Genomic DNA, 15,634 nt, shown 5'->3' with positions numbered 1-15,634 from the left:
CCACCTGCACCTGCTGGAATGGCCTTGAGTTAGCCATAGCTCTGGCAGAGGTTGTCCTTGAAAGGGCAGCTGCTGTGAGAGCCCTCTTAGCTCCACCCACCTCACAGGGTGTCTGTTGTGGGGGGAGAAGATATAGGAGATTGTAAGCCGCTCTGAGTCTCTGATTCAGAGAGAAGGGCGGGGTATAAATCTGCAGTCTTCTTCTTCATCAACACCATACACCCAGGGCCCAATGCCAGACGTCAGAGGGACTAGACCCACCGCCCTATGGCTGTTGAAGTTGCTCCAGTGCCAAAGAGTGGGTACTGTAATCCCCCCCACTAGCCATTCAGGCCATCCGCAGCTGAACAACTTGGCCTCCCATTGTTAAAAGTAGGTGTCCTCAACCGATTTAGCTAATGCCCTGATGAACTCTGGGTAAAGGACTACTTGGTGCCAGGTGCAAATGGTGCTTCCTCAACCCAACCTTCCATCCTGTGCCCTGACCTGAAATCCCTTGTGTGCTCCCCCAACCTCTGCTCTCAGCTGAAATGCTGTCACTTCCAGGTACCCTTTAATGTCCTGACCCCGAGCTCCTTCTCTTCAGGGCCACCCTTGTCACAGGGGGATGTGGGGTGCATGCCCTCACATATGCTGCAAGTGTGTTTGAACTTGCCTGGTTTCCTCAAGCATTTCCCTAAAGCATTGAAGCCCCAGCAGATGATGAAGAAGAAGATGAAGAAGATATTGGATTTATATCCCGCCCTCCATTCTGAAGAGTCTCAGAGTGGCTCACAATCTCCTTTACCTTCCTCCCCCACAACAAACACCCTGTGAGGTGGGTGGGGATGAGAGGGCTCTCACAGCAGCTGCCCTTTCAAGGACAATCTCTGCCAGAGCTATGGCTAACCCAAGGCCATTCCAGCAGGTGCAAGTGGAGAAATGGGGAATCATACCCGGTTCTCCCAGATAAGAGTCCGCACACTTAACCACTACACCAAACTGACTCTGGGTTGATCCCCCTGCTTATTGCCAGCTCTTCACCTGGCTCCAACATGCAAACACATTACCAGGTGCCCTCTGTCCACATACCTGCCTGAAATGGCTACTGTGGCTCCCATGCACTGAGACCAGAACTGTTGGTATTCCTGGCCCCAAGGCAATGAGGGGTCCAAGGCTGCCTGTTAGTGAAATACGTTATCGTAATACAGCCAAGCGTCCCCTGGGTATTCCTTGTATGCCCTGTGTGTGAGGTCCTGATACATTACCAGTACTGGCCCACAGCCCAGATAGACCTGCATCACCACAACCATGAAAATAGTGTAAACTAACAACCAGCTATCAATGTTCTTTTCAATCCGCATTCACTTAATTTTCTTGAGCTTCCTGGGGTCATCCTTTGTGCTTGCCTTCACCTCCACATCCTGAAAGAGGATGGTGAACATAATCCACATACTTGCCTCTCTAAATCTTAGTCTTAGTGGCTGAGAGTAATTGATCCCTTAGGGGGACAGACCTCTCCATATAAGCATGAAGGAGGTCTGTGGCCAGGTTATGCAGTGTTCCACTCCACCAAGGGGCCCGCCTGTTGGTCCCCAAGGGCACCCTTAAAGGTGACACTGGACTCAAACGTTCTGTCACTTCAGACCAAAACAGCTAGCCACCTGAATCTATATAACAATATATTATTTTGTCTTATTTGTATTTATATTTGCTTTAGAAGTGGTAACCAAATTGAAAAATGAGAAAGAAAAACAAGTTGAAGAAATGGTAAAAACCTTGGTAAGTCGTCTCTTTTTGGTAAGATCTTATAAGATCATTAAATATTGTCATCCACTTCATTGGACTAAACTGCTTCCTGTAGCAGTTTGTTTTTTCTCTATTACTAAAAAGTTTCAACGCCATAATCCAGTCCAGTGGAGAAAATACTTATGAATATATATACACATACACACTATTAGCCATGTGTGCTTGCAAACTGCGGATGGCTAAATCTGCATATTGGGGCCACATGGAGGCTGAAGAGATTTTTATGCAAAATTGGGGGACTCCCCAGGTATGCAAAAAAAGCTGACTTTTTAAATAAGCTATCATATGAAAGCCATTGTGGTATAGCAGTTAGAACTTCAGAGAAGGGTCCGAGAGATCTAGGTTCAAATCCCCATCTCACTATGGAAGCTCATTGTGTGATTTTTGACCGGTCTATCCTACCTCACACTGTTGTAGTCTTTTTAGCAACATAAGAATAATGTAAGCTGCTTAGGTCCCTACTATGGAGAAAGGTGGGGTATAAATGAAGTAAATTATAGTTGAAGATGGGAGACAGATCAAATAAACAAATAAAGATAAAACAAACAACGTTGGTGAATGGCTGAGAAGGAGGGGATGAGGCAAGTAAAGGGCAAAGGATGTAGAGGTTGCCTGGAGGAGGGAAAGAGGAAACAGTGTGGAGAGGGGAAAGAAGAAGAGAAGAGATTGGATTTATTTCCCACCCTTCATTTCCTGAAGGAGTCTCAGAGGGGCTTACAATCTCCTTTCCCTTCCCTTCCCCACAACAGACACCCTGTGAAGTAGGTGGAGCTGAGAGAGCTATTTTCAGAAACTGCTCTTGAGAGGAACAGCTCTGTGAGAACTTGTGACTGATTCAAGGTCACATCAGCAGCTGCATATGGAGGATTGGGGAAACAAACCTGGTTCTTCCAGATAAGAGTCCTTGCACTTAACCACTACACCAACCTGGCTCTGACAGTGAAGTGCAAACCCACAAGGCCTTGAGTGTTCCCTGCCCTGCATGTGGGCCCAACCCAGTGGCCAGAACCACAGAACTGGGCAACAGTTTTCCTAGGTAGAGGCTGTTGAGGGGTGGAGAAGGAAAGTTGAAGACAGAGGGGCAGATAAAGGTAGACTGGCTGTTGGGTGGGAAGGAGGTAGGGTTGCCAACTCAGGGTTGATAGTCTCTGTTTCTTCTATAATTTTTTCTCCATGGCCCTTTTTACATTTGCAAGATACTCCCATGTTGAGTCCTGTACCCAAAACTCCCATGTCCACCCCCGATTCTCTCCATTTTTAAACAAGGCTTGTGCTGTGACAGAGTGCTCAGTTTCCGCTGGTCTCTAATTTACATTGCAAGAGAATATCCTGCATTTCAAACTATCTCTGTAGCATTCTTCTCAAGCAATGTGTGGTGGCACTGTGAGCCACCGTTTTGCTAGTCTGGTCTCCATTCTGTGAGTGGCTGCAGCCGTGGCCCCACCTACAAACTCTTCCACCACCTACAAACTCTTCCACCGGTGGGGAGAACAAAAACTCCATCGTGTTGTGTCCCACTGTTTTACTTCCACTGATTGTCTGCAGCTGATTTGACCACCTCTATAATCTTCCTGCCATGGGGAAAACAAAAGCTCCAGTCCACCCATCAACAATATCCCCACTAACTACCTTCACCTGCCCTGCATAAGTTGCCCCCCCCTAACAACAGACACCTCTCATAGTCAATGATGAGGGGGCTGACAAGAACGTGGAGCATTGCATTTACTCAGAATTAAGTCAAACTTGTGTGTTTTCCAAGGTTTTTTTAGCAGGAACGCACAGGAACACAGTTCTGGCTGGTTTGGTGTCAGTGGGTATGGCCTAATATGCAAATGAGTCCCTGCTGAGCTTTTTTTTACAAAACCCTTTGTGAGACAATGGTAATGTCAGGGGGTGTGGCCTAATATGCAAATGAGTTTCTGCTGGGCTTTCCCTACGAAAATAGCCCTGGTGTTTACTCAGAAGAAAGACATGTGATAAGCTGCTTATGGGTAGCTTAACTTGGAAGTAACTCTGCACAAAATGAACCTTTTCCAAATCCAGTGATCTGTGTACTGGGAAGAGCCCACTAGCTTTATTTACTCCATAGTAGCTCAATCTTGTGTGTGCTTCCACAGAAGAAAGCCCTGGGATGATTAGGGAGCTTGCTTGAGAGTAAGCCTTACTTAGTTTAATAGAACTTACTTTTAAGAAGGTCTACCCATGCAACTGAGCAGCACACCCTGCTTTTCCTTAGGAGTCACTTGCCAGTCAGCAGCAGTTGGCAGAGCTCCTTATAAAGAGCCCTGTCTGGGAGTTAGGATGGAGCTCCCAGGCCCCCCTGCCACCGCCCCCCGCTTGGTCTTGGGCTCCCTAGTTTACAACATTGGACTCGGGAGAAGCAGGAGGAGAGGTTCTGCCTCCTCCTCCCATGGCATCCTGCAGGCAATATGCCAGCTGCCCAGGCAATTCCCCCCCCCCTTAAGCCAGCCACTGCTGGGCCTCTCAGGCTGGAGAAGATGACCAGGCAGATGGTGGGGGGAGGGCAGGAGAGCGGGTCTCCTTGTGAGGTGTAATGTACTGGGTTCGGACACTCTTAGCAGTAAACATTTTTTATTAGAGAGTACATCACAAAGACAACATGACGGGTCCGGGTCCCCTGTTATATACATTACCCGGAACAACCCCCTTCCTGGTCAGGTCCAATCCTGACCAGTTAAACTTCCTGCCACAGATCTTCATAGGCGGATTATATTTGTCCCTTAGAGTCAGGTGACTCGTGGTTTCCTGCTGGTCACCTTAGCGCGTGTAGTTGCGCTGTGTTGGAATTTCAGGGACCAAAATGTAAGACACAACATGAGGAAAGGGAGTTAGCCAGGCGGGGGTCATTGGCACCGCCCTTGCTACTCCCCACCAGCCCTGAAGGGTCCTCCAAAGTCTTGTTTCCATGGGGAAGTGTTTACATCCAGGTCCTTTCATTGCCACTGTGCCTCCTTGTGAGTAAATCTCACTGACTTTTCTTACAGTACAATTCTACACACTTGGGAGAGGGAAGAGGCTCCCCCCATATTTGCTGCCTGCTGCAATTCTCCCCTCTCCTCCCAAAATTAAGCACACAGATTTCCCCCTTACTGTTTCAATCCCTCCACCCCAGGGGATGCCCTCTCCATGAGGCATGCTTCCCTGGGGGGGGGGGGTTGGGAGGGGACTAGGGGGCTGTCTCTCCTCCCCCCCCCCCCCCGTGGCCAAGTCTGCTCTGGGGAAACCACTACCTCACCGGGATCAACAGTCCTTGCACTGCATTGCCTTGTGGGCAAAACCAGGAATTCTGGCTACTAAGGCTCCCCACCCCAAGAGTTTGGCCTGAGAGGTAGCAGCAGGGTGACTCCTCCTTCTCCTCCTCTTGTTCTACTTCTTCTTCTCCTCCTCTCAGAGGCCGCCCTGGGATAAAGACAGGGGCAAATACAAACTCAGTAAAAAAATCAAATTCCAGGAACAGGACTGAAACGGAAATATCCAGCCAGTGTAAAATGGACCCATATTTATTACCTGTGTAATATGATATATTCTTTATAAATTGTTTTAAACATAATCCCTGCTTTAAATATAGTTTTACAAGGTTTATATGTATATTTCTATTCAATTTAGGAAAATTTGGTAAAAATTCAAAAAGATGTGGAGCATCAATTAGAATGTGAACGATCAGAAAAAAATGTATTATTAAAAGAAGAAGAAGCTAGACATTTCAATGACTCTGCTATTCAGGTTAAATGGTTCAGTTTTCTTATAATTTAAAAACCTATGTAACTTATAATGTAGTTAAGGGTTGCTACTAAAGAATCCTTTTTCTGCATTCAGTTAAATGCAGAATTGAAATAGAGGTTCCTCGCAGTATTTAATACAGTGCTATAAGAACATAAGAGGAGTCCTGCTGTATCAAACCTGCAGTCCATCTTGTTTAGCATCCTGTTTTACACAGTGGCCAACCAGATACCCTGCAGGGCTATGAACAGAGCATAGAGAAGGTTTTCCACAAATGTTGTCTTTTAGAACTGGTATTCAGAATTACTGTCCCTGAATGCTGAAGTTCCTTTTGGTCACTGTAGTTGGTAGTCATTGATTGACCTGTCTTCCATTTTAAAGTCATCGATGTTTCTGGCCATCACTGTCCACTGGCAATAAATTTCACGATTTAATAATTCATTTAGTAATCCCTTTTGTCCATCAACTTCTTTGGGTCATCCCTCTACTTTCCTCACCCCATACATAACATGAATTTTATTAACTTTTATTCCATTTTATAAAAACATAAGAGAAGCCATGTTGGATCAGGCCAATGGCCCATCCATTCCAACACTCTGTGTCACACAGTGGCAATATATATATATATATATATATATATATATATATACATACACACACACACACACACACACACACATATATATATTATATATATATATATATATACACACACACACACACACACACACACACACACACATATATATATATATATATATATATATATATACACACACACACACACATATATATATATATACACACACACACACATATACACACACTGTGGCTAATAGCCATTGATGGACCGCTGCTCCATATTTTTATCCAATCCCCTCTTGAAGCTGGCAATGCTTGCAGCCGCCACCACCTCCTGAGGCAGTGAATTCCACATGTTAATCACCCTTTGGGTGAAGAAGTACTTCCTTTTATCCGTTTTAACCTGACTGCTCAGCAATCATCGAATGCCCATGAGTTCTTGTATTGTGAGAAAGGGAGAAAAGGACTTCTTTCTTTACTTTCTCCATCCCATGCGTTATCTTGTAAACCTCTATCATGTCACCCCGCAGGCGATGTTTCTCCAAGCTAAAGAGCCCCAAGCGTTTCAACCTTTCTTCATAGAGAAAGTGTTCCAACCCTTTAATCATTCTAGTTGCCCTTTTCTGGACTTTCTCTAATGCTATAATATCCTTTTTGAGGTGCGGCGACCAGAACTGCACACAGTACTCCAAATGAGACCGCGCCATCGATTTATACAGGAGCATTATGATACTGGCTGATTTCTTATCAATTCCCTTCCTAATTCCCAGCATGGCATTGGCCTTTTTTATTGCAATCGTACACTGTCTTAACATTTTCAGTGAGTTATCTACCTCGACCCCAAGATCACTTTCTTGGTCAGTCTCTGCCAGTTCACCACCCCATCAACTTGTATTTGTAGCTGGGATTCTTGGCCCCAATGTGCATTACTTTGCACTTGGCCACATTGAACCTCATCTGCCACGTTGACGCCCACTCACCCAGCCTCAACAGATCCCTTTGGAGTTCCTCACAATCTTCTCTGGTTTTCACCACCCTGAACAATTTAGTGTCATCCGCAAATTTGGCCACTTCACTGCTCACTCCCAACTCCAAATAATTTACGAACAAGTTAAAGAGCATGGGACCCAGTACCGAGCCCTGCGGCACCCCATTGCTTACCGTCCTCCACTGCGAAGACTGCCCATTTATACTCACTCTCTGCTTCTTATTAATCAGCCAGTTTTGGATCCACAAGGGGACCTGTCCTTTTACTCCATGACTCTCGACAGTGTCTCTTGTGTTCGGTGAGGCAGGTGTTGATACTGCATTGGGTAGTGCCAATATAGACTGCACCACAGGAGCAGGATATTTTGTGGCACTACCCAATTGGCACTACCCAACGCAGTATCAGCACCTGCCTCACCGAACACAAGAGACACTGTCGCTTGTTTCAGCCAGAAAAATCAGCTGTAGCTGAACATGCACTTCAAGAAGGAGACCACGTCATTCACTTTGAAAGAACTGAAGTCCTTTCTATGGTCTCACATTATCATACCCGCCTGAACAGAGAAGCTATTGAGATTTACAAACACCAGCACAATTTTAACAGAAAGGAAAAAGACATTTTCATCCACCAATCTTGGTACCCAGCTCTGCAAAACACCCTACAGACTATAAATTGCAGAAAGTCACAGAACAACCAGCATATTCCACAGAACAATCAGCACAGTCAGCAACCATCTTCCTTATCTTCACACCCCTTCCAACCCTTCCAGCAATTAACACAGAACAATGGTCACATTCAACAGCCAGTTTCCTTATCACTACCCTTCCAGAAAGCCCCACCAAACAATGGACACATCCACAAACCAATTGCCCTTTCACCACACCCCCTCCAGCCTAGAAATAGCAGCTCTCCAGCAGCCCTGGCCCCACTCAATGCACAGCAGCCAAGAAGGTCAGAGCGCCTGCTCCGGCTGCAACGCCACTGAGGATATTCTCCGCAGCTGAGAATGAAACATCTGGAAGAAAAACTTTCTCCAGTAGAACACGGCACTTGAGCCCGAAAGATTCTACAAACCCTAATGATGTTACCAGCTGTGAAAACCTGAAATCTTTGATAATGAATAAATAAATAGCCAAGAAATAGCTATTTGCATGACTTTTATTTATTTATTTTAGTATGCTTACATATTTCCCTACCCTGCAAGCAGGCTTACGGTGACTTACAACAGGATCAACAATAAAATATTTTAAAAAGTAAAATAATGTGAATTTAAAACACCATAATTTAAGATAGCAGAATAAATCCATAAAATTTACAAGAGCTATTGCATGCATGCCCAATGGATAGGGTTGCCAGGCCTTACTTTTGGGGGGAATCCTCTCTGAGGAGCAGGCATCCTTTGCATACTCCTGCAGCTGAGGGAAAATTGCTAGAGTGTCCTCCGCTTGACATGCCTGGCATGATGACATCACCTGGAAGTGATATCATTATGCTGGGCACATCAAGCACGATGGAGCTCTTTGGGTCAAGGATCCCCCCACCAGTGAGCTGAGTGCTGATGGGCTGGGGATCCACAGTGGGAGACTGAGAAGCCTACCAATGGAACAGGCATTTGCGAACTGATGAGAAACACCATTTGTAAGATGGAATGTGGAGGATGCAGTGAAGCAGGGGAGGCCATACCCAGGCACATGCTGCCTCAACAGAACTCTGTTTTATAGGCCCTGCAGTACTGTAATAAGTCCCACAGGGTCCTGGTCTTACTTGGTAGAGAGTTCTACCAGGCTGAGAAGGCCCTGGCCCTGGCCTAGGCTTTGTGGATGTTTTGGACCCCAGGACAACCAGAATTTGTTATTCAGAAGAGAGCAAGACTTGCTGGGGAACATACAAGGAGATGTTGGTCCTGCAGATATGATGATCCCAGACCAGGGCTTTGAAGATTAATACCAGAACCTTTGAAGATTAATACCAAAACCTTGAACCTTATCCAGTATTGAACTGCCAACCAATGCAGCTGGCAAAGTACACAGATGACTCAGTTATCTGATGCTCCTCTGCATTTTATACTGGTATTATTATTCCATAAGTTCTTAGGTTAGGGTTAGGTTCAGTCACTTGTGTGGAAACACTTGAAATGAGATTCCAAGTAGAGAGATGCACCTCCCAATTATGTGCAGTTAGCACTAGAGGAGGTTAAAATCCAAAGTCTGCTGTTACTGTGCTGTTTTCCTTTTGTCAAATCATATTTGATACTCATATTTTTAATTATAACTGTAGTAAATGTTTCCAACTCTCAATCTATTCTATTATGTTTGAGTCTTAATTTTGAGCCAGTACTATTGCAATTTCAAATAGGTGCAAATCCAAGAACTTTTGAATGGAAAACAATTTTTAGAGAAGACCATTGAGAAATTACAAGAAAGAGAAAAACAACTGAATGATACTACTCAGATCAGGGAGGTGTGTTTTAAACTTTATTGATTCTTGTGTATCATCATATAAACTTGCCAAAGGAATGGTATGAAACATGTACATATTTTAAAATAGCCATGCTCTGCTATGCCATGGGACTCTGCTTGTGATGAACAATGGATGAAGGAGAAAGACATATATGTGCCCAATATAGCAGTGCTCTGTATATTCATGGTAGAAAAGTATCCATGATCAGGCAGATGTGTTTTGAACAAAAGCTTATTTATTATAATCCTTGGGAGTTCTGTATTATCTAATACAGGGTTGCCAGGTTCTCCCTAGCCACTGGCAGGGAATGTTTGTGTGTAGGGTTATGAGATCCAGGTTGGAAAATTCCTGGAGATCTGGGGGTGGAGCATGGGGAGGACAGGGACCCCAGTGGAGTACAATGCCATGGGAGCCCACCTTCCAAAATGTCTGTTTTCTTCAAGGGAATTGATCTTTGTAGTCTTGAGATGAGCTGTAATTCTAGGGGATCCCCAGGCCCCACCTGGAGGATGGCATCTCTACAATACCAATGTAATTGTTTTATTCACAGTTGTTAGAAAATATATATATTAAATATGTTCATTCTTTTTATCTGCAGAAAGAAATACATGATTTGGAAATGCAGTTAGCTGATGAATCTGAAAATAAACAAAGTTGTTTACAGCAGCTTACAGCAGTGAAAGCAGAGTTTGAAAAAGAACGGTATGCATTTATATTTATATACAACTGTGCTTTCTTGATTTAATATTTTTATTAAGATTTTCAAATATTTATAATATATATTCAAAGATATATATATACATACATACACACACACATGCACACACACACATATACATACAGAGCTGGCGTGTGGGAGTAGGTGTGGTAGGTGGCTGCCTAGGGTGGTACACTGCCTGGGGGTGCCGCTGGATCCCCCTCTCTCCCCTGATGAGCCGGGCCTGGGGCTTGCATACTGCGCTCCTTGCAGGAGTCCACTATGCCAGCCTCACCTCTTCCTGCCCTCGATCAGGCTTCCTGCAAGCAAGAAGCCTGAGTGGGGGGAGGCTTGCATACCGCGCTCTTTGCAGGGGGAGCGCAATACACAAGCCTCAGCTCTCCCCGCCCCCCGATCAGGCTTCCTGCAAGCAAGAAGCCTGAGTGGAGGGGGTGCCTTGCACACCATGCTCCTTGCAAGAGGACTGCGATACACAAGCCTTGGCTCTCCCTGTCCCTGGCCTGCTTGATGATGTCACTTTTTATGTCATTGTGCAGCATGTGCTTTGTGCGTGTGCAAACTTTCATTTTCCTGAGGGTGCTGAGGGCAGCATTGCACAGGGGGCTGCCTTGAGCGGCAGAACCCCTAGTGCTAGCCCTGTATACACACACACACACACACACACACAAACATACATGAAAAATTGAGAAGAATATATAAACAAAAATAGAAAAAAGAAAAGAAAATAGAGCAGAGAAGCATATCTTACCTGTTTAACGAAACCCAAGAAATATCGCAAGACTTTCCAGGGTCCACAAAGTTGTGCCATAGCAAGGGTGTGTGGCAAGATCCTCCAGATTCACAGTTCCCGTAACCATTGGTGATGTGTGATAAACCATGCAGGCTACATGATGTCAGCTTTGCAGCTATCTTCAAATAAAGACACTCTCCATGTATCTAGGAGAAGTGTTTATTTTGAATAATAGGTGACAGACACTTCTGGGGAAAGTGTCTAAACTGAGGAAGGGTAGGGGTTATCCAGGTTATATACCTTAGGTCCTCAAGAAAAGCTAATCTCTAAACTATATGTATACCTATTACAGATGAAGATGCACGATGAGGTAGTAAAAGATTGTATGGTCCAATGAGTGAAAAACTTGAGTCATACTATCATGTTAGAAGAATGGGAGAGGTTGTGGAAATTCAACATTAAATTAACTTAGTAGCCTTTAAAGAAAATCTGTATAAGATGTTTTATAGATGGTACGTGACTCCACAGAAATTGTGTAAGATATATATTAATATGTCTAACAAATGCTGGAAATCTGCTAAACAGGTGGGTTCTTTTTATCATATGTGGTAGACATGTGAGATGGTGAAGGACTATTGGAAAATGGTTCATGAACTATTACAGAAAATTATGAAGACACAGATTCAATTCCGACCAGAACTATTTTTATTGAATATATTTCCTGAGGATTATTCCAAAGAGATGAGACACTTGTTGGTGCATATTTGCACAGCAGCCAGGATTCTTCTGGCACAGAGATGGAAACTTCAGGAGATTTCCATGAGAATGGACTTGGTGGGAAAAATTCTGGAAACAGCGGAGTTGGACTACTTATCCCAGCTGTTGGCTGGGAAATCTAAGGAGGAAGCAAGAAAATATTGGTTGAAATTCTATATTTGGCTAGATACGCAAGACTCTTGAGATTCCAAGAGAAGCCATGTTGGATCAGACCAATGGCCCATCCAGTTCAACACTCTGTGTCACACAGTGGCCAATATATGTGTGTGTGTATACACACACACATACACACACACACATATATACTGTGGCTAATAGCCACTGATGGACCTCTGCTCCATATTTTTATCCAATTCCCTCTTAAAGCTGGCTATGCTTGTAGCTGCCACCACCTCCTGTGGCAGTGGATTCTGACAGAGTGTGCTGGAAGACGTTCCTCAGGGCCACTCTGGTCAGCCCAGCCTCAGCTAAAGTTCTAATGAATACAGACTCACAGACAGCCAGTTCAACAGTTGTATTAGGGTTTAGGCAACAGCAAAGTCAAGTACAGTCCAGTAGTCAGTCCACTTACAGTTAGTCCAGTCAGTTCAAAGGTACAGTAATCACAGTCCAAAAGAATAGTCAGTAATACAGTCCATCAATCCGTATATCTAATAATCAACAATCCAACAGTATACCACTCCGCTCCTTCCGTTCTTTCCACTCCACTCCACTCCACACTAGGTAGCAGTGTGGCTACTGCTGTTATACCCCCACCAGCCAATCACATCACTTATTGATTAATGGGTTGCACATGCTTCTCACATGCTTCCACTTATCGCCTGTGTAGCAAGTGTTATATAATCTTACTACAGGCCATGAAGCCTTAAAGCGATTGGTCCTGTCAAATTCCACATGTTAATCACCTTTTTGGTGAAGAAGTACTTCCTTTTATCCGTTTTAACCTGACTGCTCAGCAATTTCATCGAATGCCCACGAGTTCTTGTATTGTGAGAAAGGAAGAAAAGTACTTTCTCTACTTTTCTCCATCCCATCCATAAGCCTTTAATCATTCTAGTTGCCCTTTTCTGGACTTTTTCCAATGCTATAATATCCTTTTTGAGGTGCGGTGACCAGAATTGTCCACAGTATTCCAAATGAGATCGCACCATCGATTTATACAGCGGAATTATGATACTGGTTGATTTGTTTTCAGTTCCCTTCCTAATAATTCCCAGCATGGCATTGCCCTTTTTTATTGCAATTGCACACTGTCTTGACATTTTCAGTGAGTTATCTACCATGACCGCAAGAGTTCACAACCCATCAACTTGTATTTGTAGCTGAGATTCTTGGCCCCAATGTGCATTACTCTGCCACAGTTCTTCACAAGGTATTACACATCAGAAGCAGAGGTGACGGATGCACTAATCTCTCCATGGCTCCCGGGTCCGCTATCCACCTTCCCTCCAATCACTCTCATTCCCAGGACCATCAAGCGGATTCGAGAACAGAAGGCAGAGGTGGTAATAGTGACTCCTCACCGGGCCCATCACCCATGGTTCTCCATTCTATAGGACAGTGATGGCTAACCTTTTCAGCTTGGTGTGTCGAAAATCGGGAAAAAGTGTAGTCTTCCTCGGGTCGCGTGTCACTTCACCGTGTCACTTCAAGAAATATCAATAATTTGATGATATTTGCAGCCCCAATAAAGAAAGAGGGTTGCCAAGTCCAATTCAAGAAATATCTGGGGACTTTGGGGGTGGAGCCAGGAGACATTGGGGTGGAGCCAGGAACAAGGGTGTGACAAGCATAATTGAACTCCAAGGGAGTTCTGGCCATCACATTTAAAGGGACAGCACACCTTTTAAAATGCCTTTCTTCCATAGGAAATAATGAAGGATAGGGGCACCATCTTTTGGGGCTCATAGAATTGGACCCCCTGGTCCAATCCTTTTGAAACTTGGGGGGGTATTTTGGGGAGAGGGGGATCCCCTGCCCCCACCTGGGGATTGTAACCCTGCGGGAAAGGGTATATCTTTTTTTCTTCCCGCCTTTTCTCCTCCAGCGCTTGCCAAGGGGGGGCGACCCAATGCTCCCCTCCCCTTGCTCTTTTGCAACCCACACACAGCCCCCATCGCCCACCCCCTTCCTCCTCTTTCAAGCTGAAAAGGGCAGCTTGTCCTTTAAATCTGAAACCCCACCTCCGGCAGGCGGCCATGAGAAAGAGCGAGATGCAAAGTGAGAAAGATCATGTTGGTTGCAAAAAAAAAAACCAGGACCGGGTGGAGGAGAAGGATGGGGGGGGCAGCCCCACAACAGGCCCAAGAGCGACGCCCCCTCGGGCATTGCACCCCACACACACTGCTGCAATGCCATCTCTGCCTCCCCCCCCAGCCGCTCCGTGCAAACAAACGGAAAAAAACACGCCTGCCTTGCTCCTGCATTTGCAAAGCCCTGGCATTGCAAAGGCGCGACCTGCCGAGGAGGGCACTTCTTTCCCCCCTCTGCCTCTTTTTTTGCAATGCTCTTTTTTTCTTTCTTGCTGTACCCACCTATTTCCTCAGGCCCCGGGGAGGGCGGGAAAAGGGGGTTGCAAAGCTCGGCCCTGTTGCGAGGAGGAGGAGGCGCGTTTGGCTGCCTCTGCTTTGGGTGGGGGACGGGTTGCGCCAGGAGGCTGTCTCCTCCCACCCCCAGGTCAAGGCGAGGCGCTGGCAGCGTCGGCCAACCTTCCCTCCCACCCCCACCCCCGGCCTGGAGCCGGGGAAAGAGGCGGCGGCTGCGGCCCGCTGCGCTGCTGCTGCCTCTTCTCGCCTTCATCTTAGCAGCTGCTGCTCCTCCGAGACGGGCTCAGCAGCCTCCGAAGGACTCGCGGCTCGCCACGCTCTTTGGTTTCCGGTGTGTCAGCCAAATTGCCTCGCGTGTCACCAGTGACACGCGTGTCATAGGTTCGCCATCATGGCTATAGGAGATGGCAATCCTTCCTCCTCTGCCTCTCCCGATCTCTCCAGACATGCTCCAGCAGGGGCCTGTTTGGCATCCGCATCCGGAATGGCTGTTTTTGACCACCTGGAGATTGAGCAGCAGTGTCATGAGCCCTGACGAGGAGGAGCTGGAAGGGTAACACACCTGGAAGAGTTGCCAGCCAGTTCCTCAGCTGAACAAACAGCAGCTGGCCCATCAATCACTCTTCAGGCACCAGTGTCAGCTGTTGACGATCAATCTCCTCCAAGCTCTCCTCCTCCCATCTCAAGAGTTCAAAGCAGGCTCTGGAAAGAACTTTCAGAGTGAAGACATGAGGCACGCCGATGCTTCAGATCTCTCAGCCCTGAGTTTTAGCAGAGTCACTGCCACCCAGGAAGCAGGCTGATTGAGACTCCCATATAGCTCCCACCCAGGACCTGGTAACCTTGTGGAAGCAACAAGTCTATTTTCTGGCTTGCATCCACGCTCCTTTCTGATTCCTGATCCTGACCTGCTTGATATCCTTGGCACCCTGATCTTTTGGCTTTTGGACATTGACTTCTGATTCCAGTTTGTGATTCTGCATTGGTGACTTGGCTCCTCCTTGAATTCCTGGACTTTGACCTTGGACTGGCTTTAGACTCCTGCCTGCCTGCACCCTGAGGACGTGACAGGCAACTCCTAGCCCAACTAGGTTACTAGACTGAGGTCCTGGATACCATTCTAGCTTCTAGACAGCAGTCTGCTATCCATATCTATAACACCACATGGAAAGCCTTCCTTCGATGGTGCAGAAGGAAAAAAGCAGACTCCTTGTCTCCTTCCCTGGCCACAATTCTCTCCTTCCTGCAGGATGGTTTGCATTCAGGTTTGAAGTCGGCTACCCTCCACACACAGTCAGCAGCCT

General features: G+C 46.0%; 1 protein-coding gene across 1 annotated transcript in view; it reads left to right on the top strand.

The window, feature by feature from the left end:
- The window catches only part of SYCP1 (synaptonemal complex protein 1), a 139,142-nt gene that overhangs the window by 80,445 nt on the left and 43,063 nt on the right, over positions 1–15,634 (top strand). Inside the window, exons 15-18 of the mRNA XM_060232988.1 lie at positions 1,700–1,761; positions 5,416–5,532; positions 9,455–9,559; positions 10,158–10,261. Coding sequence (XP_060088971.1) covers positions 1,700–1,761; positions 5,416–5,532; positions 9,455–9,559; positions 10,158–10,261 — 388 coding nt within the window. The remainder of the gene's footprint in view (positions 1–1,699; positions 1,762–5,415; positions 5,533–9,454; positions 9,560–10,157; positions 10,262–15,634) is intronic.

Source organism: Heteronotia binoei, chromosome 2, assembly GCF_032191835.1.
Source record: "Heteronotia binoei isolate CCM8104 ecotype False Entrance Well chromosome 2, APGP_CSIRO_Hbin_v1, whole genome shotgun sequence".
Classification (NCBI taxonomy): Eukaryota; Metazoa; Chordata; class Lepidosauria; order Squamata; family Gekkonidae; genus Heteronotia; species Heteronotia binoei.
This window is presented reverse-complemented; position numbering and strand designations above follow the sequence as displayed.